Here is a 23947-nt window from a genome sequence, read left to right as displayed (position 1 = left end):
CACACGCACTGCTACTAAGCCAAGTGTCCCCCATCAATATGGGTATCCATGGAAATCCGCAGCTTTAGAATACAGTGGTACCTCGGGTTACAGATGCTTCAGGTTACAGACTCCGCTAACCCAGAAATAGTACCTCGGGTTAAGAACTCTGCTTCAGGATGAGAACAGAAATCGCGCGGCGGCAGCGGGAGGCCCCATTAGCTAAAGTGGTACCTCAGGTTAAGAACAGTTTCAGGTTAAGAACGGACCTCTGGAACGAATTAAGTTTTTAACCCGAGGTACCACTGTCATGAAGTCAAATGGAACTGCGGCTTGACTCGGACCTGTGGGGCCTTTAATAATTTTAATAATTTTATTATTTATACCCTGAACCATCTGACTGGGTTTCCCCAGCCACTCTTTTGGCCTCTCTCCACTGTGGAAATACTTGCAGGGCCTAAACTCAATGTCCACACACACACACACACACAGGAAAGTCTTCCTGATATGCCCGGACTCCTTCCTTCCTTCCTTCCTTCCTTCCTTCCTTCCTTCCTTCCTTCCTTCCTTCCTTCCTTCCTTCCTTCCTCCCTTCCTCCTTCTTTCTTCACATACCTTATGTTGCTGTTTCTTTGTATGCCGCCTTTCCCCCCAAAAGGCCCCAAGGCGGTTCACAAAGAATAAACAAATGCATGCGAATAAACCGATACGATTATTTGGGTGGTTTTCGATGTTGCACTTTCTTCTGCCTGCTAGATTCCTTCCCACACACCTCACTTTCCGATATTTACTTACATTACCGAGGTGCTAATCGTCCCCATCTCCCTCGCCCCCCCCCTTCCCTTCCATTTTCTTCTTCCCTTTCTCTGCCCCATAGCAATAGGGTAACTCGAGCCTGGCTCGCCCACCCTGGGAACTGCAAGGTCCTTTGACCAGAATATGTGCATGTGTGTTTTAGAATGGGGGGGGGGGGTAGCATTTCTCATATATATATATGACACACACACACATATATTTTGTGTGTGTGTGTGTGTCTTTTTTAAAAGTAGCTGCTATTTGTTGTCTGATTGCCCCCCTGGCGACGCTGCCCTGTTTTTCCTCTTCCCCCTGTTGTCTGTTTTTATTCTCTTCCCTCTGGCTTAGATGTGTCAATCATTCCCTGCTTGCCATTGGTTGGAGAGCCCGCGTCAAAAAAGTTGCCCGACAGGCGCTTTCGCAGCAAACCAACCCGGGAGAGGGAACGAGGGAGAGAGAGAGAGAGAAAGAGAGAGAGAGCGAGAGAGAGAGAGAGCGCGCGAGCCCTTCCAGCGTTCCGCCACCATTATTCAAAAAGTCAAATCTTACTCCAGCGCAACCTGCCACGACGCCCCTCCACTGTCCAGAGGGGGGGTTGTGGGGGTGCTTGGGGGTGCTTTTTAATTTTTTTTCTAAAAAAAAATATTGTTTAAGAATCAGGTAGCATATTTTGCAAACCCTCCCCTTCCTTCCCCCTAATAATCACAATAATAACTAAATTTAAAATACAGCTTTTTTTACTTCTTGAAGAAGGCGGAAGGTGTCTAACGCTCTTCCTTGTGGTCTCTTTTGTAGGAAGAACAAACTCTGGCTTTGACGAACTCGGATAACTCGGCCGCGTTGTTTTGCCCCTGCTTTTTTTAAAACGTGAAGATTTTCTTGAAGCTTTAAGGTAAGTGAGAAATCAATCTATCTGTTACCTTTTTTTAAAAAAAAAGGATCGATGTTTTATATCTTGTTAATTTCATTTTAAAAGAACGCTTTAACAGGAACGTTAAGAGTTTCCTCCCTTTTAAAACCTCGAAGCTTAAAAAAAGTAAGTTGCATTTTAATTTAATGGGACTTTTATCCTTCCTTAGAGAAAAGGGCTTGTGTATATGTTCGTTCGGTTTTTTAAAGAAGCGGTTGGGTCTTTTCCCTGGAATAACAACAGTACCAAACGTATCTCGGCTATAGAGTTCTAGAGATATTTTGTTTGTTTTCCTAAAAAGTCGTTAAAATGTCACCTTATTATTTCGATTCCGTTTTGCAGAACGACTTGAAACGAGCACATCGTGTTTATTCTATTTTTGTTTTCTTTTTTAAGCCTCTTCGGCTCTGCCTGGGCCTTCTGGGTTAATTGCTTTTCTTTTCTCGGGGGCGGTGGAAAGAAAAAAAAGTAAACCAGAATTTTCATTCCGAATGAAAATTCAAGAGATATAAAGCGGGGGTTTTTCGGGGGGGGGGGCGCGGGGCGGACAGTTAATCCAAAGGCAACTTCTCAGCAAGCACTTAGGTTTACTCACGCCTCAAACCAATGCTGCCCTTGTTTACCCAGAAGTAAATCCCCCTGAATTCAATAGGCTTCTCTCACAGTCAGTGTACACAAAATAGATTTGCCACCACCGTCCCTCCGGAGTAAGGGGTGGGGTGCGAAAACGGTTTCGCTGTAAAGTTTGCGGCTTAGCTGGCATGTTGTGAATCCAATATTTATTTTTCTTCCTTTCTTTGGGAATTAAATCCACCCGGCTCCCGGGTTACTGAGGAGTCGGTTTCTCCCTGAGACTCCGATCGCTAGTCGGGGAGGAGCGGGGGTCGTTTGGCAAACTCGGCGCTGGGTCTTCGAAACGCGCGAAGGAGACTCTAAGAATGGAGAGTTGGGTTAAAATGGGAGAGAGTTGAGCTAGAAAGGGGTAGTTGGGGAGGGGGCGGGTAAAGTTCAGAGAGGTGGGGGCTGGCCAGGTAGGAACCAACGTGGTGGAGAAACTCCCCCCTCCCCGTTTTATCTTTCGTGCCTTCGTTGGTTTCATGGGCCACGGGTGTTGCTAAGGTAGCAAGCTTTGGGGTCGCACAACACTCTGAAGCAGGCAAGACAAGGCGCGCATGGGAAAAATGGAGACCCCATAAGCCTGACTTTCTCTGTCTTATGGTGGGTGGGGAAAGATATTCCATGCGGACCAGAAAAGCCGTTTTGATTTCGCTTGTGCTTGTGCAAAAAAAAACCAACAACACCCTTCGCTGCGCCTGGTTTAACCCTGAGAAAGCGCTCGTGATAACGGACCCAGATTCTTTCTCCTGGGGAGCGTCAGGCAACCGTTCCTCATCTCACCCGGATCCAATTTGGTTTGCTTAGAAGGAACCCCCCTTGGCGTCGTTGGGGTGGAGTCCCGGGGATCGTCTCCCTTGTGTGGGGCTGGGAAGGCGCTGCGGCGGAGTAAACGCGCGAAGGATTGCGGGCGCCTCCTGTCCTGCTTTGCCTGGGCCTACCATTTGTCTCCAAGCAATACACGCGCGCGTAACGCGCTTTTGAGACACAGGCAGGCGATCCAGCATTTCCTTTAAAAAATCACCGAATAGGTCTAAATGTTTTCCTAGAAGTAGCTCCTGAACGTGTGAGCAGGGAGATAGTTCCTCCTCCTCCTTTTTAATTAAAAAAGTAGGAACTTTAGAGTATGGAATGGGCAAAATATTTTTGTTGCCCGAAGGCTTATTTGTGTTTTATATTTTAAAGTAAACACGCTCTTAAGCGCGCAGCTCCGTTGCTTCCACGTAAGTCTTGGGTTTGCAATCCCAATGCGCGCTTCCCTGGGAGTAACTCCCACTGAATTCAGTTGGGCTTCCTTCTGAGTCAGCGTCCAGAGGATTGGGCTAGAAAGTATCTCAGGCTTGTGTTGGATGTGTGGAGTCGGACTCATGCATCTATGCAAAAATATCGGAGTCGTATATGTTTACCTTCAGTGAAAGCTTATTTATTATAATCGGTTTGCCTTGTGAATTCTCGCGTTCATTGGCACAGCTATAAGGTTGAATATAAATACATGGATTGGGCAGATAAACTTCTCTCTTTTGTAAAGGAAAAATAAAATATTCTCTGTGCTCTTAGGTGCTTCAACTTTTTTAAAAAAGCAGTATATCCTATTGGAAACTACCACGGTTCTAAGCATCATTCCCCGGAGAGCCCGCCCATTTCAGCTTGGTTCTTATTGCAGGGAGAGCATGAGAGGCGTTTGGGATCGTGGCCCGCGCCTTCTGCGCCCTAGTGGGATTCGACTTTCCAAATCTTGGGTGGTGTTTTAAGTCCTAATGCAAAGGGCCCGAGGGAGGCCGAGCCTACTCACGTTTACTCGGAGGTAAAAGCAATGGGACTTCCTCTCGTTGTGAGAGCGTGGGTCAGCCACGTCCTCCGAAACCCACGTCCTAGTTAAGCGAGCAGAGAGACCCACTTTCGGGTTCGATCCACGTTTCCTCTGTTCCCATCAACAAACGGATCTTGGGATTGTTTGAGGACCGAAGGATCTAAGATGTGCATCTTCTCGCTCGGAGTTCAGTGGAGTTTACTCCCAAGAAAGTGGATAAACAGAGCTTTGCAGCCTACGCCGAAATAAGCCTCCTTTAGCAAATAGGAGGAACGCCCTGGAGAAAAACCGAATTGACTAATTCGGAACAACGCTCTGTGTAGGTCAGGGCGCCCACCTTCCCGCCTGGGGCTTCCCAGATTTTCAGCCCGAAGGGCTTTCGAAGTCCCCAAACAATTTTTGGGGGGAGGTAGGGAACATCTGACGCCTTCCTCCTCTTCCTCCCCACCCCAGGAAAGTGGTTGCGCGGAATCCAGAACTATGGGAAGGCCCAGGGTTAGGAATATTCGCGCGGTTGAAATTCGGTTTTGAGAAAAAGATCGGTGTATGCATTTGTGAAAGGAGTGAAGAGAAGTGGGGGAGGGGCGAGAGAGGACTTTGCATTCATATGCTGTTTTTTGTTTTGTTGTTGTTTTCCTTCTGGGAAGTATTTGTGTCTGCAAAGAAGCATGGAGTGGAACGCGGGGTCTCCAACTGCTTACGGCCCTGGTGCGCTCTCGGCTCGCCCCTCTGCCAGTCTATATAATGTTTTCTTTCATCGTCACCATGCAGAAAATTAATCAACCCAAATGATCCTGAGAGCTGTTGCAGGCGTCCCGTAATTAAGGAACGTGTGCCGCCCGGATTATCTCGTTAGTTTATCAAGAAAACATTTATTATAATTAATTCTTGGACGGGGTAATTATAATTGAGCAGGGACAGAGCAACTGGTACATGGGGTCCTTGAGGGTGGGGGTCTGGAGAGGGGGGGTCTGGAGAGGGAGAGGCTGAAGCGACAGATTGCACAGAACAGCCGTTAGATCCACGTCGTCAGTGGACAAGGCCAGACAAGCGAGCTCACTCGCCCTTTGCTTAAACGGGCTTGACTTCGGATCAGGTAGGGAAGGCGAGGGAAAAGTTTTCCCTCCCGAAAGCTTTGCAAAACTGAGAGCGTCTCTTCGTCTCCATTAGTTTTAGCCGCGCCAGCCGAAGGGTGATTACTCAGAAGTAAGAATCATGGGCGTCAAGGAGGCTTGCTCGAGAGTAAGGTGTACTTGGGGTCGCAGCCTCGGCGCGCAAAAGCAAGTGTCTTGTTTCCACTCCGTGGGGAAAATGTATGCGCGTGTCTGGTTACCAGAGGAAAGGATTCCTCTTTAAAAGGAAATCACTTCTTTAGGTGAAATCTAGTGGATTTCTGGAGCACGTGGTTCTCTCCCCTCCCCCGGTGAAATAAATGGTGCTTCAACACGCTTGACTGGGGGCTGGATCGGGTCCAGAGCTAGAAGGTTTGCATGCTGTTTCTAAAGGAAACTTGAGGAGAGTTTGGAGGCAGTGAAAACAGGATCTGACTTTAAAAAAAAATAGCGACGCAACATGATGGGCACTTCAAAACTTATCTTGTATATATCTCTCTAACTAGCCTTTGGTTAAAAAAAAGTATTGGGTTTGGGGAGCGGCGGACCCGAAGGACCCAAAGGGGATCTCCACCCGATGCATAATTACTCAGAAGTTAGCCCCACCTAGTTCAACGGGGCTTACTCCCGAGCAAGCGCGGCTAGGATTGCAGCGCAAACGTATCCATGCTTACTCAGAAGTAAGTCCTGCTGTGTTCCTTGTCAAGTGTGCACAGAATCTCAGCCTTAAACTGCAACCCTAAGACGCACTTACAAGGGAGTAAACCCAGTTGGACTGGGTGGGACATATTTCCGAGTAAACACTGAGAGGATTGCGCCGATAATTAGTAGCGATTAAAGCGGCTTCAACGCGCTTCCTTTGAGCTGATCCTGGGCGCTGTAATAAACGCGTGTAGCTGACACAAGCTGAGCTGCCGCTGGCTGACTGTCGTTAATAATAATACAGTAATAATAATAAAATATTGCACCCCGATCTCTGGGCATGTTTACTCAGAGCTTTACTCCGTTCAGTAGGGTTTACTCCCGGGCATGTGTACTAAGGTGTTAAATCACTGAAATTAATTGTAAAACTGAGATTGACTTAAATGGATCTGGATAGCTATAAAATAAATGAACAGCGCAGGTGTCCTATATATATGTTCTAATGTTCTTTGGAGATCAGCGTTAAATACCTTAACTTTCTCAAGTATTGTTTTTTTTTAAAAAAAGAATTATATAATTCTATCTGTTTAATTTTAAAAAGGGGGGAGAAGTTGATTTTACAAGCACTTTACCACCCTAAAGACATTTTCCTTACTTATAAATAATAACTTTCAAATGAATTTAGATTTTATAACAAGTATGGGATTGGACTCCTTAGTAAGCTCAGATATCTCCATTGGGCATTGTGGAGATTCTGAATAACAGAAGTAGAATTTGTAAAATGCCTATTAAGGCAAATGCACTTGCTAAGCCAGGCAAAATTGTTGCAAAATTAAGCTGGGAACTTTCTCCCCCGCCCAAAAACTTGCCCTTTTGATTTCAGTGGGGAAACTTAAACGCCTGCCGAATTCTTTCCCACTGATTGGAGGACTCTTAGTTTTAGCTGGCTTGGCCCATATATATTTAGAAACAATTGCCATTTATCCTCTATCTCTCTCATTTTTAATTCTTAAGACAAAAAGAAAATGGGCGTCTTCCTTTATGTTTAGGTATATATTTTTAAATCCACATTAGAGGCTAATGCCTTTATTAGGTCGACCAAAATATCACAAAGCAGTGTCTAATATGGCTTTTGGATTTTTTTTTTTAACGGGCTAACAGTTTGCCTATACTAGCTTCATAGTTTCTGGTAAAATTAATACACCGCAGGCGATCGGATGCTATGCATTTCCCTATATAGAGATATTCCTGCAGGACTCTAAGCCGCATCCTGGCTCCCTGAGACCTGAGCTTCCAATTAATACTTCTGTCAGGGCTCGCTGCGATCTTTTTCACTTTAAATTTGAGCGAATTGCTTAACATCTCCTCCATTAATGAAACTTGAGGGGGCGGGGAGGCAATTACTTAATCGACGGTTCCCCTCCAGCCTGGGTTCTCCAGTGCAGAGTTGGTCCACTGAATGGGTCCCTCACGCGTTTAACCTGATGAAACCTCTGGTGGATGAATGGGGACTCCTAGCCACAGGACTGTGTGTGGAGGACCACGTTGCGCCAGGATTTCTGAAGAACCTTCCTTGGATATTGGAGCGCATTCCTTCCAAGTAAGGCTGCGATATCTTGCCCTCCCTACGTGAGAATCAGCCCCGCCACAGCGTGGATGCGGGAAACCATTTTAGCGCCTCACGCGCCTGGTGTGCAGTTGCCGCAAAAGACCCCTTTGCTTGTGGGCTGGAGCATACGGACGTGCACGTTCCCCCAGAGAGAATTTCCTTTGGGGTTTTTGTGGTCGTCTGTATGGGCCCGCGTCCGTTGGAATAAACACGCGTGGACTCGGGTCCGGTGCATGTTCAGAACGACGCGCAGGTTGGGGCGTTGATTCTGTCGCCTGGGTGTGTGTGGGTGTGCGTGCGTTTCGTGACGTCACCGGCCTAAGTTCCAGGCTTCGCTTTCCCAGAGATGGCGTCATTATCTAGTTCCTCGCGGGGGTTTCGTTTGATTCTAATGAGGCTTTTGCGAGTCATTCGCCTGGGAAGGAATTGCCTCTGTATAAATGGATCGGGGCTGTAAGGAAGGTGGCAGACTCGAACAGATGCGCAGTCCAAGCCTCTGCATCCTTACTCCGAAGTAAGTCCCGTAAACTTCGGGCGGAGGTAAGGAATGTAACTTTCCCTTCCAAGGAAGTTTTACGAAATGCATTAAACTCATCTTAGGCGTAAACGCCTGCTATTCTAGTCACGCTTAACTTGGAGATCAATGTCATTGAGGTCAAAGGGCTTTTGCTCCCGAGTAAACGTTCTTTATGGCTGGCCTACATAGCTCGGAGCGGACGGGGGGGGGGGACAGAAACGAAGTAGGATTTCCATTTGCAATCTGGACCCCCTGTCAAAGTGGGAACAATTTAGGGTGGCTGTAAACTCCCAGTAACGGAAGCGGTTTTTATAAGTTTGTCTTGGGAAGGGTTGAAGCAAGTTCATCAAGTCTGCTAAACTTGGGGGGGGGGAGAGATTGTGGTGATAATTTGGGGAGATCTGAGTTCAAAATTCAACTCTCTCCGCCTAACCTCGCAGGCTGTGCAGGTGAGAATGAAATAACCTCGCCTTTCCTCCACGCGGAGAAACGAAAATACAGAAATGGGATCAGAACGATTTATAAACAGCAAGCTGTCCACAAAATTCTTTATTTCATGGACAAGCGGGGAGCGGGAGGGGGGGGCAACCGGTCCAGCCTCCTCCTCCTCCTCCTCCTCCTCCTCCTCCTCCTCAAATTTCGAGCTCATTAGATCCTTGCAGTCACCGATCTCCTTCCTTCAAGTGCTCAAGGACTGGATCTGTCAGGAATGGTTAGCATCACCTTTCGGAATACTGAGACGCTTTAGCGGCGGGGGGACGGAATCAATCGGACTTTGCGGGGAGGGCGGTTCAAAGGGCGGCTGACATCCAAATAGGTGTTAAAACGAATAAACACACACACCTCCGAAAGGCCGCTGGAGGGCGGGGAGAGAATGGGGGTGGGGGGAGGAACGGACAATGCAACGGTGCAAGTTCCCTTATCTTTGTGGATTGGTCTCCAAACCGAAATTGGGAAGAGGGATCTCTGATTTCCTGCTTCTCACACACAGGTTCTAATCCTCCCAATTAAGGTAACCCCCTTCGCCAAAGATAACCGGAGGGGGAAGAAAAGAAAAAGATTTTCCCACTTCTTGCAAAAGTTAATTACTTGTTTGTTTAGCTTGCAACAAGCTCCCCCCCACTCCCAGTATTTCCAAAGGTCTTCGAAAACTGGGGGTCTTTTTTTTCTTTCTTTCTTTTTGCCTCTAAATCTAATTAGCCCAAGTGCTAATTAGGGGGAAATTGCTGAAAGAAATCACTTCAGGCATGCAATGATAGAGGGGCTGGTGGTGCAGGGGAGGCGTCCCCCCCCCCCGCTTTTCAACCCCAGCTTAGATCTTCTCTAAAGTGGGCATTTTAATTCTAAACTTTTTTTTTGGGGGGGGGGTTGCTTCTTCCCTTGCAATTGCAAAATCCGGGGTAATTAAAAAGCTTGTGGGGGGGGGGAGGTGGGGGTCCGGACAACAGATACGCTCTTTTGTCGTCGAGGAAAACGTGGAAGGGGTGGGGGCTGGGGGCTGGAGAGAGGCTTTGTTAGCGGCCTTATTTATTTAGCCAAGGAGTTCTTTGTGTCTGCGAAATGGGCCCCAATCAAGTTTGGTCGGAGACAATGAACTACTTGCTAAGACCGGGGAAACGCAGGCGAATGCCCCCCCCCCCCCGGATAGCAATCCGGTGTAGCCATGAGTTTGTGTGCGTGTGTGTGGTGTGTGTAGGGGGTGTTCCTAAAGAAGGAGGCAATTACTGTATATATGCACTGTAACTTTTGCGCGGGGGGGGGGGGGGGGAGGACCGCTGGGCAGCCACGCCGAGGGATGCGCCCACAGTGCGCATCTGGCTGTTTTGCAGGCAGTTCTCATCGACGGCGCCTCCTCTCAATCCATTTTGAAAGAGATCCTTAAAGGGACCTTTTCTTTCCTCCCCGCGCTAGCAGCCCCCTTCATCTCTTTCACTCTTTCTTTTTATTTATTTATTTCGTTCTCTCTTTCCTTCTCCCCTCTTCCCCCCTCTTTTTGAAAACCAGTAGACCCGGGAGCTCCAGTCTTCCTTCCGAGGACTTCTTCCGCCCGCCAAGCTCCTGAAGAAAACCCAGAAGGCGGGAGAGGAGGATCCGGTCCCCTCTTCCCATCCCCACCCCGGAATTTTGGCCATCTTTCCTCCACCCCGCCCCAACTTTAGCATGATGTCTTATCTTAAGCAACCACCTTACGCTGTCAACGGGCTCAGCCTCACCACCTCCGGGATGGATCTTCTACATCCGTCCGTCGGGTACCCAGGTAAGCAAAAGACCAAACCAAACCGGGGGCTTCCATTCAAGGAATCGGGCCAGGGAATGATGGAGAGAAATTCTGGAGAGCATGTCGGAGTTTCGAGAGGGGTACTTTGGGCGGGGGGATTCCGGCTAGATTCTGGAGTTGTGGCTGCCTGCAATCTTCGATGGGTACTTTCCAGGCGTCCAAAATGACTTCCGACGGCACATATGTTTAAGCGCTCTAAGAAAAAGACCAAAGGAGATTCGCCCCACTCTCTCCATCCCATCTCCCCAAAATTAGCATTCCATTTCCCCTAGGTGCGGCAACTTTTGCGTAACTTTGCGGGTTTCCTGGACGGCGCGTCCCCGGAGACTTATCAGGGATTTATTTTATTTATGTTTTTAATTTTGATTCTGACAGCTTGCTTGGGGAGGAAGGGGGCTCCAAACTTACGGACCTGGAGATGGTGACCCTGCGCGGGGTGGGGGTCTTCTGTTTGGATGGAGAAGGGCTGAGGGCTTGTTTCGGGTAGAGAAGGGCTTAAGAGAATCTGTAGCCGCGATGATAGGATCCGTCATCCGCGAATGCCTCTCATCCCGAATGCAAGCGGGCTTCCTCCAAATGCGAGTCCCGTCTTGTGTTCAAGTTTGTTTACTCTCGGGGCGGGAGGATCGTAGCCTAAGTTCTGAGCTCTAGCGCAAGGCCGGAGGTTGCCCTGATTCCAATGATTGCTGGGATTTCCCCCCCTTTCCTTCGCTCCAAGACTGCTTTGGGCTCCACTGAAATCCGCGCGGCTTACTTATGAGTAAGGCGCTCGGCGTCGCTCATTGAGGCTCCTCGGGTCTGCAGAAATCAGGGTGCAATCCCGTACACACTTACCTGGGAGTAAATCTCATTAAACTCAACAGGACATACTTCTGAGTATGAGACGCGCACCTCCTCTGTTCACCAGGCCCACTTAACAGGAACTTAGGAGTTAAGGTTAGACTTGTGCTAGAACCCCACCTCCCGGGCATGTTTACACGGGAGTAAGTCCCGTTCCCTTGAGTAGGGCTTTTTCTCCCCGGGTTGGCCGCGCAGCCCGATCCTATTAAGCAGAGGGGAGTCCCTACTTTTCTCCAAGGATTCTCACCCACCCCGGGGAACGTAGTTTCCTTCTCTCTGTGCGCGCAGATCTGGAGGAAGCCGAGCGCCTCCTCTGGAAAGCCAGGGGGACATGCGTAAGGATCGCGACGGCATGATGCGGTCCTAGGCGCCCTTCCTTGTTAGGAAATCCTAGTGAATTCCCTGGAGCTTACCCCTGAGTAGACGTGCTATCGGAGCCCTGCCGCGAGCGTTGTGTTTACTCTAGAAGAAGCCTCCTGGCGTTCCGGTTGGGGACTCGTTCACGTGGGAAACGTGTTTGGCCTCGGGATTGCCCAAAGCCTCCGTCTTAACGGTCTTGTGGATGGGCACCCGCACGAGGCGAGTTTGCCAGTCGGGTGGCGTGCTGGTGGTGGTGGCGGTCTCGCTAGCTTCTTCCCCTGAAGCCCTGCCGTCCTTTTCTTTCCCCAGCCACCCCTCGGAAGCAGCGGAGGGAGCGCACCACTTTCACCCGGGCGCAGCTGGACGTCCTGGAGGCCCTCTTCGCCAAGACCCGCTACCCGGACATCTTCATGCGAGAGGAGGTTGCGCTCAAAATCAATCTCCCCGAGTCCAGAGTCCAGGTAAGCCGAGAAGGTGGTGGCGGCGGCGGCGGTACTGCTGCTTGTGGGGTTAGGGCTCTCCCTGTCTGAAGGGCCGTAGCTCAGAGGTAGAGCATCTGCCTTGCTTGTGAGAAGTCTCAGGTTCAAATCCCGGCATCTCCAGGGGGAGAGAGACTCCTGCCTGCAACTGCCTCCACCGGTCAGTGCAGTAGACAATGTTCCCCTTCTTTAGCACCCCAGAGGTATGCATAGAACAAAGCGAGGAAGCATAGGATGTCGTCTTATACTGAATCAGACCACTGGTCCATCTAGCTCCATATTGTCTACACGGACTGGCAGCAGCTCTCCAAGGTTTCAGGCAGGAGACACTCCCAGCCCTCCCTGGGGATGCCTGAACCTGGGGCATATAGATCAGATGCGGTACCACTTGGTTGCAGACCATCCCCAATAGTCCTTGCTTCCAGTGTAACACCCCCACCAAAAAAGTGAAGGCAGATTAAACAGTGGACACACACACCCATTTCAGATTAATGTGGTGGGCAGCGGTCAAGAGGTTTGAATAGGAGAGAGATAAATTTGATAGGCCTTCGTCTCTCATCCTGTGTCTACCTCCTCACTCACAACAGTCCTGTGCAGTAGGACATGTGGTTACCATTCAGAAGAGCTTGTGTGGGTTGTGTGGGTCTTCACGATGGCTCGAGTTTGATGTACCAGGGTGCCGTGTCTGATTTCCAGGAGGGTGAGGTGGAAGAGTCCCAGCAAGGCTTTAAGCAGATATACACACAATCTGAAGGCACACGCGGTCACTGTTTTGCTTTGCTGTTATTAATAAGATCTGGGGCTGGTCAGTGCTTGCCTGGGAACCACATCAAGATGCCACCTTGTGTTCCACAACGAAGGAAAAGCAGGATATAAAAGTTAAAATACAGCAACAAAAAATAAATAAATTTTGGAATTTTTGATTGCTTTCCCAAACCTCATACAACTGACAGCAGGGTTACTCATTCACGTTTTGTAACCTGCCTATTTTTAGAAAAAGAAAACTCACGCATTTAATTGATTATAAGAGAGGGGAGCTAAGTAGTCATTAATCCAGCTAACTCCTGAAACAGGGTGGGGAGGGGCACCCATCAAGTCTCCCCCAATGATGCCCCTGAAATGTAGACCTTGAAAGCACAAACCTAGCATGCTTCCCCCCCCCCGCCCGCCCCCCAAGCTCCTGGTTTTATTCCCACTTCTTAAGACACTACATTATAAAAATAAAGAGTTTAAATCTAGGATGATTTCTGCACGTATTGAAAGGAGTAGTGGGTTGGAGTAATTTGCGAATGACTGCAAATGTATATAACCTATAGATGAACTTGTTGTTGAAGCAGGAGCCAGGGTTGGTTCTGCGCTCTCTGTCCAGAGCCAGGGGCTGGCCCTACCATGAGACAAGGAGAGGCAACTGCTACAGGTAGCAGGTTCTGGTGGGCTTGGGGCAGCGAGAGCAGCCTCCTGGCTGTTCCTCCTATGCCCTAGGGATCAGGGCAGGCATAGGCAAACTCGGCCCTCCTGATGTTTTGAGACTACAATTCCCATCATCCCTGGCCGCTGGTCCTGTTAGCTAGGGATGATGGGAGTTGTAGTCCCAAAACATCTGGAGGGCCGAGTTTGCCTATGCCTGAATCAGGGTCATTTCCTTCTGTTGGACAGAGCTGTGTGTTCCATACAGTCTGTTGGTACCTTGGAGACTGCTGTCCCATTGCAGGTGCTGAAGGGAGATCCATGCTTTGGTCCTTTGCTTTGAGGTCCAAAATTTCTTGGGCTGGCCATGTCCAGGGCACTCAGTACTAAATCTGGTGGTCCACTTCTGCCACCATGTGCTCTGGGCAGTGGGACATGCAGGTCCTTCGGAGCAGTGGCGTAGCGTGGGGGTGCAGGGGGGGCCGTCCGCACTGGGCGCAACATCTGGGGGTTAGGGTTAGGGGGCGCAAATCCACGGGTTAGGGGGTGCAAATTACTTGCCTTGCCCCGGGTGCTGACAACCCACGCTACGCCACTGCTTCGGAGATGGCGGGGGGGGGGAGGGGTTTGCAGACCAGAGATCACAGTTATCAGGTTGCAAGGTTAAAATTCTTTCTGAAATGTACAAACTATTATTGGATAGGAAATGAAGGAGGAGTTGGTCAAGTCATCCATGATTTAGTTGGGCTAGGGAACACAATATTGATTTAAACTTATGGGAACATCTATGGACAAACAACTTCAAATTCATGGCATGCTATACTTTAAAGGAAAACCGTCTAAAGATGGTCCACAGGTGGTATTTAACACCAAATAGGCTGGCAAAGATGTTTAAATCATAGAGTGATAAATGCTGGATTACACTGAGCGGATGGGGGAGGCAATTCCCAGGCCCTCTGTGGCTTTCTATATTTTATTTTCATCTTATGGTTATGCCGCTCCTTTCTTCCATCATGGAGCGAGTGGTTCCCAGGTAGTTCTCCCACCCAGGTACGGACTGGGCCCAGGTGGCTGCTGCAACACATGCCCTCGACTCTCTAGTTGGCCTCGCCAGCTGTTTTTGATCAGAATTGAGCCCAATTGCCTTTAGTCCCTCAACCCGTTGGTCCTTGAGGTGACAGGCCTCTGTATCTGTTCCGTCAAATAAAAGAAGGAGACCCTAATGCTAAATTATTGGCTTCCACCCCAAATAACTACACACGTTATGTATTCCGCTTTGAGTTCACACCAGATTCCAGAACCGTCTTTAGAGAGAGAGAGAGAGAGAGCAGAAAAGATCTCCCTCCACTGTCCACTTCACAGGGTTGATTGAAACCAGGTGAAATCCAGCTCTATTAAAACTAAATTGGGGGGTGGGCTGTTTTGTCATTGGCTACAGGGGAGTGTGTCTGCCGCTGGATGCAATAGGTGCAAAAATGGATCCGTGGTAGTCTGACCACAAAGCTGAACTATGTGGCAGGTGTCTTTTGGAAATTTGGAAGCTGTCCTGGGAGAAATGCAAACTCTGCAACGGAGGAAAGCTTTCTCCCTGCAGTTGACCGTAAATGCAAAAATGATTTACACATAATGAAATGTTATATGAAGAAGAAATTTAAGTCCAAATGCAGATCACAGTGTAGTGTTACTATAGCTGGGGTTGCCATGTGTCCTCTTTATCCAGGACAAGTCCTCTCTTTCGGGGATAAAATGTCTGTCCGGGTGGATTTTTCAAATTTGCCAAAATGCTTACGGCGCTACTTTCTGGATGAGACATAGACATAACTGGTGACTGAAGATCTGCTTTCCACTTCTCTTCTCCTGCCCTGCTCAGAAATATATCACAGCTTCTATAGCCCACATATAGTAGGGGGTATGTAAAATGAGAGTCGTCATAGCCTCCTCTTTTTTGCTTTTCAAAATCTGGCAAGCCGATCGCATGTGCGCTCACTTTCTGTATGCATGCTTTGAAGATGCATTTTTGTCTGCGGTGTCGTGCATAGGGTATATGTGCAATATATAGAGAGAGGGCTGTAAGGACACATACACCCCCCCAAAAATCCCTCCTCCCAAACACCAGCCGTCTCCAAGCCCCTGGATCATAACTTGACTCAATTTAGATACAAGTTTCCTGTGACTTTCGTGTATACATTTTTACCCTTTGAAAGGGCTCTGAATTTTGAAGCAAAGACCACTTAGTTCAGTGAAGCTTGCTTTTCAGTAGTTATGGGCTGAGCTGCCTAGATGTTTGCAAGAAACGGTGTGTGGTAGACATGGCAAAAGATATGTGCTTTTATCCCTAAGAGACACTTGATGACATCACCTCTCTCACTAATAGTGTATTCTAAGCAACAGGAATCAGCAAGGCGAATTTACACCATAGACTTAAACTGGTTTAATAGCCTTTCGCTCTCTCTGGGAAAGCCTGGGAACTGGAATACAGATATGCCTGAAAAAGGACCCTTAGTATCCTTATTAAACACAGTTAACTATCACGTTAAACAGGTGTATAAACAATATGTTTGTAGTAGAAATCTGCCCATACTGGGAGGTAGAGGAATCAGTTACCTTTATTCATGCTTTCATTTTTAACACCTATTCCAGCCTTCGTAAGCCGGTGCCCTCCAAATGTTTTGAGCTACAACTCCCATCAGCCCCAGCCAGCACATCATTGATGGGAATTGTCGTCCAACACAACTGGAGGGCATCAGGTTGACCTTTTCAAAATATATTTCTTGGAATATATTTGATGGCCGCTTCGCTTTCACACATGTGACCTCCAACCGAAACTGCAGCTAGTTGTAGCTTTCCAACAACTCTGCCTGTATGAGTGACGTGCATGCTGCAATTCTGTTTTACATTTTTAAATAATGTGCCAAAGGTTTACCATATCTTTTGCTCTATAAGACTCACTTTTCCCCTCCTAAAAAGTAAGGGGAAATGTGTGTGCGTCTTATGGAGTGAATGCAGGCTGCGCAGCTATCCCAGAAGCCGGAACAGCAAGAGGGATTGCTGCTTTCACTGCGCAACGATCCCTCTTGCTGTTCTGGCTTCTGAGATTCGGAATATTTTTTTCCTTGTTTTCCTCCTTCAAAAACTAGGTCCGTCTTGTGGTCTGGTGCGTCTTATAGAGCGAAAAAATATGGTAATTAATATGAAGAGGCCACTAGTCCTCACTGGGATTAGCCAGACTTGGGGGTCTTTTCACATTATAGCGCATCAAACCTCATGGCACCTGAGACGGAGAGCTAGGAGCCATGACAGCTTTTTGGCACACGTGTTCGTAAAACACATTGCCTTCGAAACGCGTGCTTGCCACCCACAACATGATACAGACATAACCTGTAGAAGTCTTCCCCCACCATCTGCAGTTTCTACTGACTGCAGAGGGCAGCTCCTTTCTGCAAATGGCTGTTCTCCATGCCTTGCGGAAGTTCCACTTGGTGGAAACTCTCAAGGCTTTCCGACTGCTAAGAGAGGCGATCTCTTGCAACAGAGGAGCCTTCTCTTCAATGCTCTCTCATAGATGAAGCAGCAAAGAGCGATCCAGGGCTTGTCTACACTTCTGTTTTTTAGCACTAGATCAGAACAGACGGCACTCTGCGGAATAAATTGCCATTTATTCTAATTCAGCTCTGAAGTTCGGGTTTCCTGGGAGAAAGTGGGGGGGGGGAGAGAGAGAGGATGAGCCCTTAGTGAGAAATTTGGGGAGTGAGGTGGCCAAGCAGATAGGCATCTCTCCTTAGTACTGTAGCTCTGAAGCCACTGTGGTCTAGTGGCTGTGGAGTATCATCTGCTCCGAACGGTTGACAACAGATCAGCACGCTTTTCATTCTGTGTATTTTTGCCTAGATGCTATTTTTGTATTAGGTGGCTGAGCAATCAAAGAGATAAGGAAGTAGTTAATGGGATGTGGCAGCTTTCTTTAAAGACAAATCTGCGTAACATTTGCAGCATTAGTAGGACTTATTTATTTTGGGGTTTTCTATTTAGAACTGATCAGTGTGGACAACAATGTACCATATTTTTCGCTCTATAAGATGCACCAGACCACAAGACGCGCCTAGTTTTTAGAGGAGGAAAATAAGAAAAAAAATATTCTGAATCTCAGAAGCCAGAACATCAAGAGGGATCGCTGTGCAGTGAAAACAGCAATCCCTCTTGCTGTTCTGGCTTCTGGGATAGCTGCGCAGCCTGCATTCGCTCCATAAGACGCACAGACATTTCTCCTTTTTAGAAGGGAAAAAGTGAGTCTTATAGAGCAAAAAATACGGTAAATCACACAAAGAGTAAAGCGATCTTAGCATGATTATGCGCCACCAAATTTATTTCATTTTTAAAAAGCAGCAGTGCCTCAGTAGGCAATGATGCCAAACATTTAAAATGCTTGCAGCCCAGAACAATATTAAGAAGCAACATTTACTTTGCTATTCAAAAGCAATATTTAGAAGAGGAAAAAGCAGAAAGGATATAACACATTCCTCGGCTGCTTCTTCTTTCCTTCCTCTCTTCCCCCCCTTCCTCCTCCTCTTTTTCCTGATAAGCAAAACTTTTAGTATTCAAAATTAAAACAAGCAGAAACCACTGTGAAGCAGCTGGTGGGCAGTGACCTGGGGTACCATGAACCGACCCAGACCCTGTGATCATCACCTGAGGCCCTGCTTTGTGTGCTTCCTCTGTGAGAGGCCTGGAGGGTGGGAATACGAAATTGGGCCTTTTCTGTGGTGGCTCCCCATTTGTGGAATGCTCTTCTCAGCAAGGCTCTTCTGACGCCTTTGTTACATATCTTAGGCGTCAGGCAGAAGCATCCCTCTTCCCCCAGGTACCCAAATGGCAGCATGAAACAGTGGTTGTGTTGAACCATCTTGCCTATGATTTGGATTCTACCATAGAACCCTTTTGGTTCTGCCATTACTAAACAAAATCTGCGACTCTGCAACTTACAATGAATAGGACACCCTGGCTGTGGAATATTTTTCCCACTGAACCTAGGCAGGTACCCACAGGGGTTAGCTTTTGGAGCTAGGTAAACTGTCAAGGACCCTTTACCTTTACCTTTACCTTTAAAAGCATTCCACTAGGCCTTTTGAGCTGGCCTAATACTGGCCTAGGACTGGGAAGGACAGATGGAGGAACGTTATATACGAAGCTGAGTTCTGAATTTTTTTATTTGCTGGGGCGGGTGTGTTAATGGCTGTTAGTGATGTGGAGTTATACCTCGTGACCACCCTTTAATCAGGTTACGATGAAGGGTGGAATTAACTGGGGAGGGAAAGAAGGAAGTTTGTGTGTGTGTGTGTGTGTGTGTGTGTGTGTGAGAGAGAGAGAGAGAGAGAGAGAGAGAGAGAGAGAGAGAGAGAGTGCTTCTCATTATATAGGGGGAAGTGTTAGAATTCTTACATCAAATAATGGGTTACTCCACTGCCCATCACTAATAATAATAATAATAATAATAATAATAATTTATTATTTGTACCCCACCCATCTGGCTGGGTTTCCCCAGCCACTCTGGGCAGCTTCCAACAAAGACCAAAAACACACTAAAATATCACACATTAAAAACTTCCCTGAAGTTTTCCCTATGTAAACTATCCTCTTTGCAGTAAGTTCTATTAACTTGGGGTACCTTTAAAAAGAGCACCCCTCCCCCCATCGTCTAAAATGGTACAATCCTGTCCAACCACTCACAGCTACCCTGCGCAAACCTAGCCTCCATCGCATAACTTTGGGCGGTAGAAAGTCATGACCTAGCCTTGGGAAGTCGGGGAGTCCAAGAACATCATGGAGACTCAGGGTGGCCTTTCAGAGGACTGCGCCTCTTGGATGGTGCAAGGGTGTTGTGTTCAAGGGAGGAAAAGCTGGAACTGGCACACACACACAAGCACACGCCCCATTTGAAACCAGGCTGCTTGAAAGCCAATCCCATTGATTCCACTGGAGAATGCTTTCCCTTGCATGCGCCTCGGATGGAGGCCTTTAATGTCAGTCCAACCCTACTGTGACTCTGAAGGGGAAGCGGGGAGAGGGTTACTCCGCTTCCTAGCTGACTGCTCCCCATTCAAAGACCTGATCCTGTAGGTGGGCTGGAAGAGGAAAGAATACGCAGCTCATTTAAAAGAACAAGCTTGCTTCCCTCCCACCCAATTGCTCCCTTAATTGTTAAAACCCCCCTCCCTTTCTAATACCCTGTTCTTTTTAATTAAGGGCTTGACTTCAATAGGACTTAAGTGGAGGTCCTTTGGGTACCCTAAGCTGGCAAGCTCACGGGCTTGGGAGGGGCTTCTCTTCTCTCCCCCACCCACCCACCCTTTCCCCAAAGTGGCCTTCTTAAGCAATTGGGTTTGCTTAGTTCTACATGTGAAATCACTGGTTGGAATCCCTGAGGTCAAGCTGGTGCCATATAGGAGGTTCCAACTCTTACATTCCTTTTCGTGGTCTGAGATACAAGCGTTGGTGAGGATCCCTTGCTGTATTAAGGCTGTGGAGCCTCTCTTGCCCGGTACAGAAAACCAGTAATCGGGGAGTCTCAAATATGAGGAAGCTGAGAGAAGGGGGAGAGTACAATGGAACAGTCAAATCATATCTGGCTGCTGAGGGCTCACAACTCATGATCATCAACCTTGGTCACCTTGACTCAAACTGCAGCTCTTGGCTCCCATTGACCAGTCACAGGTGATAAACCATCAAAGAATCTCCAATTGCAGGCTGAGAAGCCTTCAAGCTAGACATGTGTTGCCTTTGCTTCCATGATGCCACAGCACCATCAGAGCTATCACCATATTCAGCTATCCTCCAGCTGAATGAATGAATGAATATCCTTCTTAGGTAAAAACAAAAAAATACCCAAGGAATTTTGATGGGAGCAAAGAAATTGGGAAGACTAACTGAAAAGTTCACCCAAAAAATATTAAGGCAGGCTATTCGTCGAGTTGAATTGTAGGTGTTGTCTGCCTCTCACCAGAGCCTGCTGTGCTTTGGGGAGTCCAAGGTATGCTAAAGGTAATCTTTCCATTCAATGAGCAAAGCTGATCAGATATAGGATTAGAGTTGTCATGAAAAGCAAAGTTTTGAAACAAATATGCTCCTTGCTCCCTGAAACCTGCCGTTCAAACCACGCACTGCGTTGTGGTGAGCCAGCGTTGACTCTTGACCTGCTTGAAGAAAGCACACAAGGAATTTTGAAGGAAGGAAAAAAGAGATTTGAGCAGAGCGGTGGCCTTTATCCGTGGAATTCCTCCTGCCCTTAAATTCTACCTTCTAGCTTGAAATCAGAGCCATTGTCGTGTACAACTTTGCTGCGATTTACATGACTAACGAGCGTTCTTCTTCTGTTCCCGCTTTTCCCTATTGGTTTTCCAGGTGTGGTTCAAAAACCGGCGCGCCAAGTGTCGCCAACAGCAGCAGCAGCAGCAGAATGGGGGCCAGAACAAAGTGAGGCCTGCGAAGAAGAAGAGCTCTCCAGCCCGAGAAGTGAGTTCAGAGAGCGGGACCAGTGGGCAGTTCACGCCTCCAACCAGCACCTCGGTCCCTACCATCTCCAGCAGCAGTGCCCCAGTGTCCATCTGGAGCCCTGCCTCCATCTCCCCACTCTCTGACCCCCTGTCCACCTCTTCTTCATGCATGCAGAGGTCTTACCCTATGACCTACACTCAGGCTTCTGGCTACAGCCAAGGGTATGCTGGCTCAACCTCCTATTTTGGAGGGATGGACTGTGGATCTTATCTAACCCCTATGCACCACCAGCTACCCGGACCGGGGGCTGCCCTTAGCCCCATGGGCACCAATGCCGTTGCCAGCCATCTCAACCAGTCTCCGGCTTCACTCTCCACCCAGGGCTATGGGGCTTCAAGTTTGGGGTTTAACTCGACCACCGATTGCTTGGATTATAAGGACCAAACAGCCTCCTGGAAGCTAAACTTCAATGCTGACTGCTTGGATTATAAAGACCAGACGTCCTCCTGGAAGTTCCAGGTTTTGTGAAGACCTGTTAGGAACCCTTTTGCGCTCGATGATGACGATTGATAACAATAAGGATCATGAAGATGTTGTCAGGACAGACGAGACAGTGCCCATGGCAGGTTGAACATTCCAACTTGTAGTCAGGTCTTTTGGTTTTAAATTAAAAGAGAAACGTGAGCAGGACGCAAGTAAATAAACAACTTAAAAGACAAGAAAGACAGTGTGCCGTGATCTATTCTGCCGATTTAATCTCTCGCTCAGAAGCTCTGGAAAGGAAGAGAAGAAGAAAGGACACCTTATGGGGGCAGACTCACAGCCCACTATGTTCTTAATAGTTTTAGCCTATTTGTTGAGTTCCTTTGTCTGAATGGGATGGAAGATCTTTCCAACTATGGGCCAAGTTTTCCGTGGGGTGGGCTGGATTGGTTGTGTGTGTGTGGTTTGTTTTTTTAAAGGAAAATGTCTAGATTTTTTCTTTTTTCTTTCTTTTTTTGTGTGTATGGGGAAGAAAAGACACCCCTTCCTCTCTCCTCCTCCCCAGTTTGTCATCCAACCCTTTGGTTCAAAACATTTTTTAAAAAAAACAAAAAAAAATGGACAATGTCTATATCTCTCTCTCTCGAGCTCCTTTAATTGCTTCCGAGCCAGCATTTGGCAAAGTTGGCCACAGGAGAATCCAAGAAACAACACAAAGAAAGAACTCGGTTCAGAGCAATGTGGGGTTGTGAGTCTGATTGTCTTAGCTGCACTACTTTATTTAAGAGGGGGGAAAAATAAGAATAATGTCCATAAGGAGTCAATATGTAGTTTTTAAGAGACAATCAGTGTGTGTCTTATATAAATGGTACATATGTGGTTTTTAATCTGTGCTAGACTTTAAAACTGTGATCTCCTGTATTGTATGCAACCATAGACCCCGTGCCAGCAGGGGGTTCTGCTGTGATTTTAAATAGGTTATAATTAACAGTGAAATTTGAGCAAGTGAATTACATATGACCACTTCTCTTTCTCTCTCTCTTTTCATTCTTTCTTCCTTTCTCTCTCTCTTTTTTTTTAAAAAATTGCCTTTCACCAGAGGTAAACTGCACTGAAAAAAAAACAAAACAAAAAACCTTTTTACAACAAACTGTCTCTGAATGAATGAATGAACCCCGAGATTTGGAAAACAAACCCTGTCAATAGATCAAAAATACAGAAGGACTTTAAAATTCATCTGCTTAACAATAGCTTACTGTTGGGGGAGGGGGGGGTAAGGAGACAAATATTTAAGACATTGGTCAATTGCTCTGACCTTGAATTTCCAAAAGGAGAAATTCATTGTTGTTTTTAATGCTTGCAGATGTGCAATTGAAGAAAAAAAAAAGAGAAATATATGCATAAACCTTTTCTTTTCTGGATTTGGCAGATATGTATAATTATATTAAAATGGTTCTAGCACAAGCAATGGTCGTGTCTTCCGGTTTCCTTGCAAAGGCACTTTTTGAAATCTGGATTCACTTTTTTGGGAGGAGAGGAGGCCATCCAGGAAGGGAGAGAATTGGGTGATGGGTTAGGTAGCTCAGGGTATATCTTGCTAGGCTGTAATGCCAGGAAATTATATATATATATATATATATATATATATATATATATATATATATATATATATATATATAAAATATTCAGATAAGCTCCCTGTGATTCGTTTTGGGAACATTTGTGGGTTGCCAAACCAACAAACTGATCTCTCCGCACCGGAGCCCGGAGCCAGATCTTTGATTCGGGGCTATTGGGTATTTTTTTGTGGTTAGGTTCGAAACTGAACTGGACTTCTGTAAACGTCTTTTTTTGCGGTGGGGTGATATTTGTTAGGGCAGAGTAGAAAGCTGCGGTGTATGTGCGAGTGGGACTTTTTTGTAGATTAATTTAGGGGGTTGAAAGGGAGAGGAGGGGAGATAAAGGAGCGGGGGGAGAGATCCTGGGGAGGGGAGGGGGGGCGAAAAGAGTGTTTGAGCAGCTCCTATAAACTTTCTAAGAAGGGATAGGATGTACTCGGAACAGGAGAACCAGTCACGCAGAAGTGATGTCCGGACAAAGGAGTTTGGGAAAAGTTTTTGAAAGCTATGATTTCTACAGCTGGACACAAAAGACCCTCGAGCGCTCCCCACCGCCGCTCCCCGCCTCCCCCCCCCCCAAAACTGCTAGGAAAATCGTTTCCTCTTCAGGGCTGAGAAATTGTCTTCCCGGGTTTCTCATTTAAATTAAGTTTCAACGAGTTTCCAGCTTTCCTTTCTTGTTTGCTTAAAAAAGACCGGGGGGGGGGAGAGAGAGAACCCTTCAAAAATGTCCCCCACCTCCACCCTAAGGACCGCGATCTTCTCGCCATCTTTCATCTGCGTCCTGTTTCCGGGGTGGACGCCCAGTGCAATTTATTAAGAGGGCAAAGTGATGGCGATGGAATCAATGCCGAGTTTTGATCTTTTATTTTGATTTTTATTAAACGGCAAATGAGCTGCTAAGCAGGGAGGGCAGCGAATGAATAGGATGAAATCCGAACAGGTTAGCTTCTATTATGGGCTGCGGATTGCGCTGGGATATATAATACATTTAAAGAGTTAGC

General features: G+C 47.3%; 1 protein-coding gene across 2 annotated transcripts; it reads left to right on the top strand.

Moving 5' to 3' along the window:
- Positions 1 to 1195: 1195 nt before the first annotated feature.
- OTX2 (orthodenticle homeobox 2) lies at positions 1196 to 22797 on the top strand. 2 transcript variants are annotated; one of them, XM_083446922.1, is made up of 5 exons: positions 1196 to 1434; positions 1570 to 1666; positions 9997 to 10246; positions 11777 to 11928; positions 20749 to 22797. In XM_083446922.1, the coding sequence occupies exons 3-5, from the start codon at positions 10150 to 10152 to the stop codon at positions 21367 to 21369; spliced, it is 870 nt and encodes a 289-aa protein (XP_083303048.1). In that variant the 5' UTR covers positions 1196 to 1434; positions 1570 to 1666; positions 9997 to 10149; the 3' UTR covers positions 21370 to 22797. The 2 variants fall into 2 exon arrangements, with proteins under 2 accessions (XP_083303048.1, XP_083303047.1); XM_083446921.1 differs by having other exon boundaries at positions 9994 to 10246.
- The last annotated feature ends 1150 nt before the right edge of the window (positions 22798 to 23947 follow it).

Source organism: Podarcis tiliguerta (genome assembly GCF_965153285.1).
Source record: "Podarcis tiliguerta genome assembly, chromosome: 1".
Lineage (NCBI taxonomy): Eukaryota > Metazoa > Chordata > Lepidosauria > Squamata > Lacertidae > Podarcis > Podarcis tiliguerta.
Note: the sequence above shows the minus strand (reverse complement) of the source record. Positions and strands in the feature narration are given on the sequence as shown.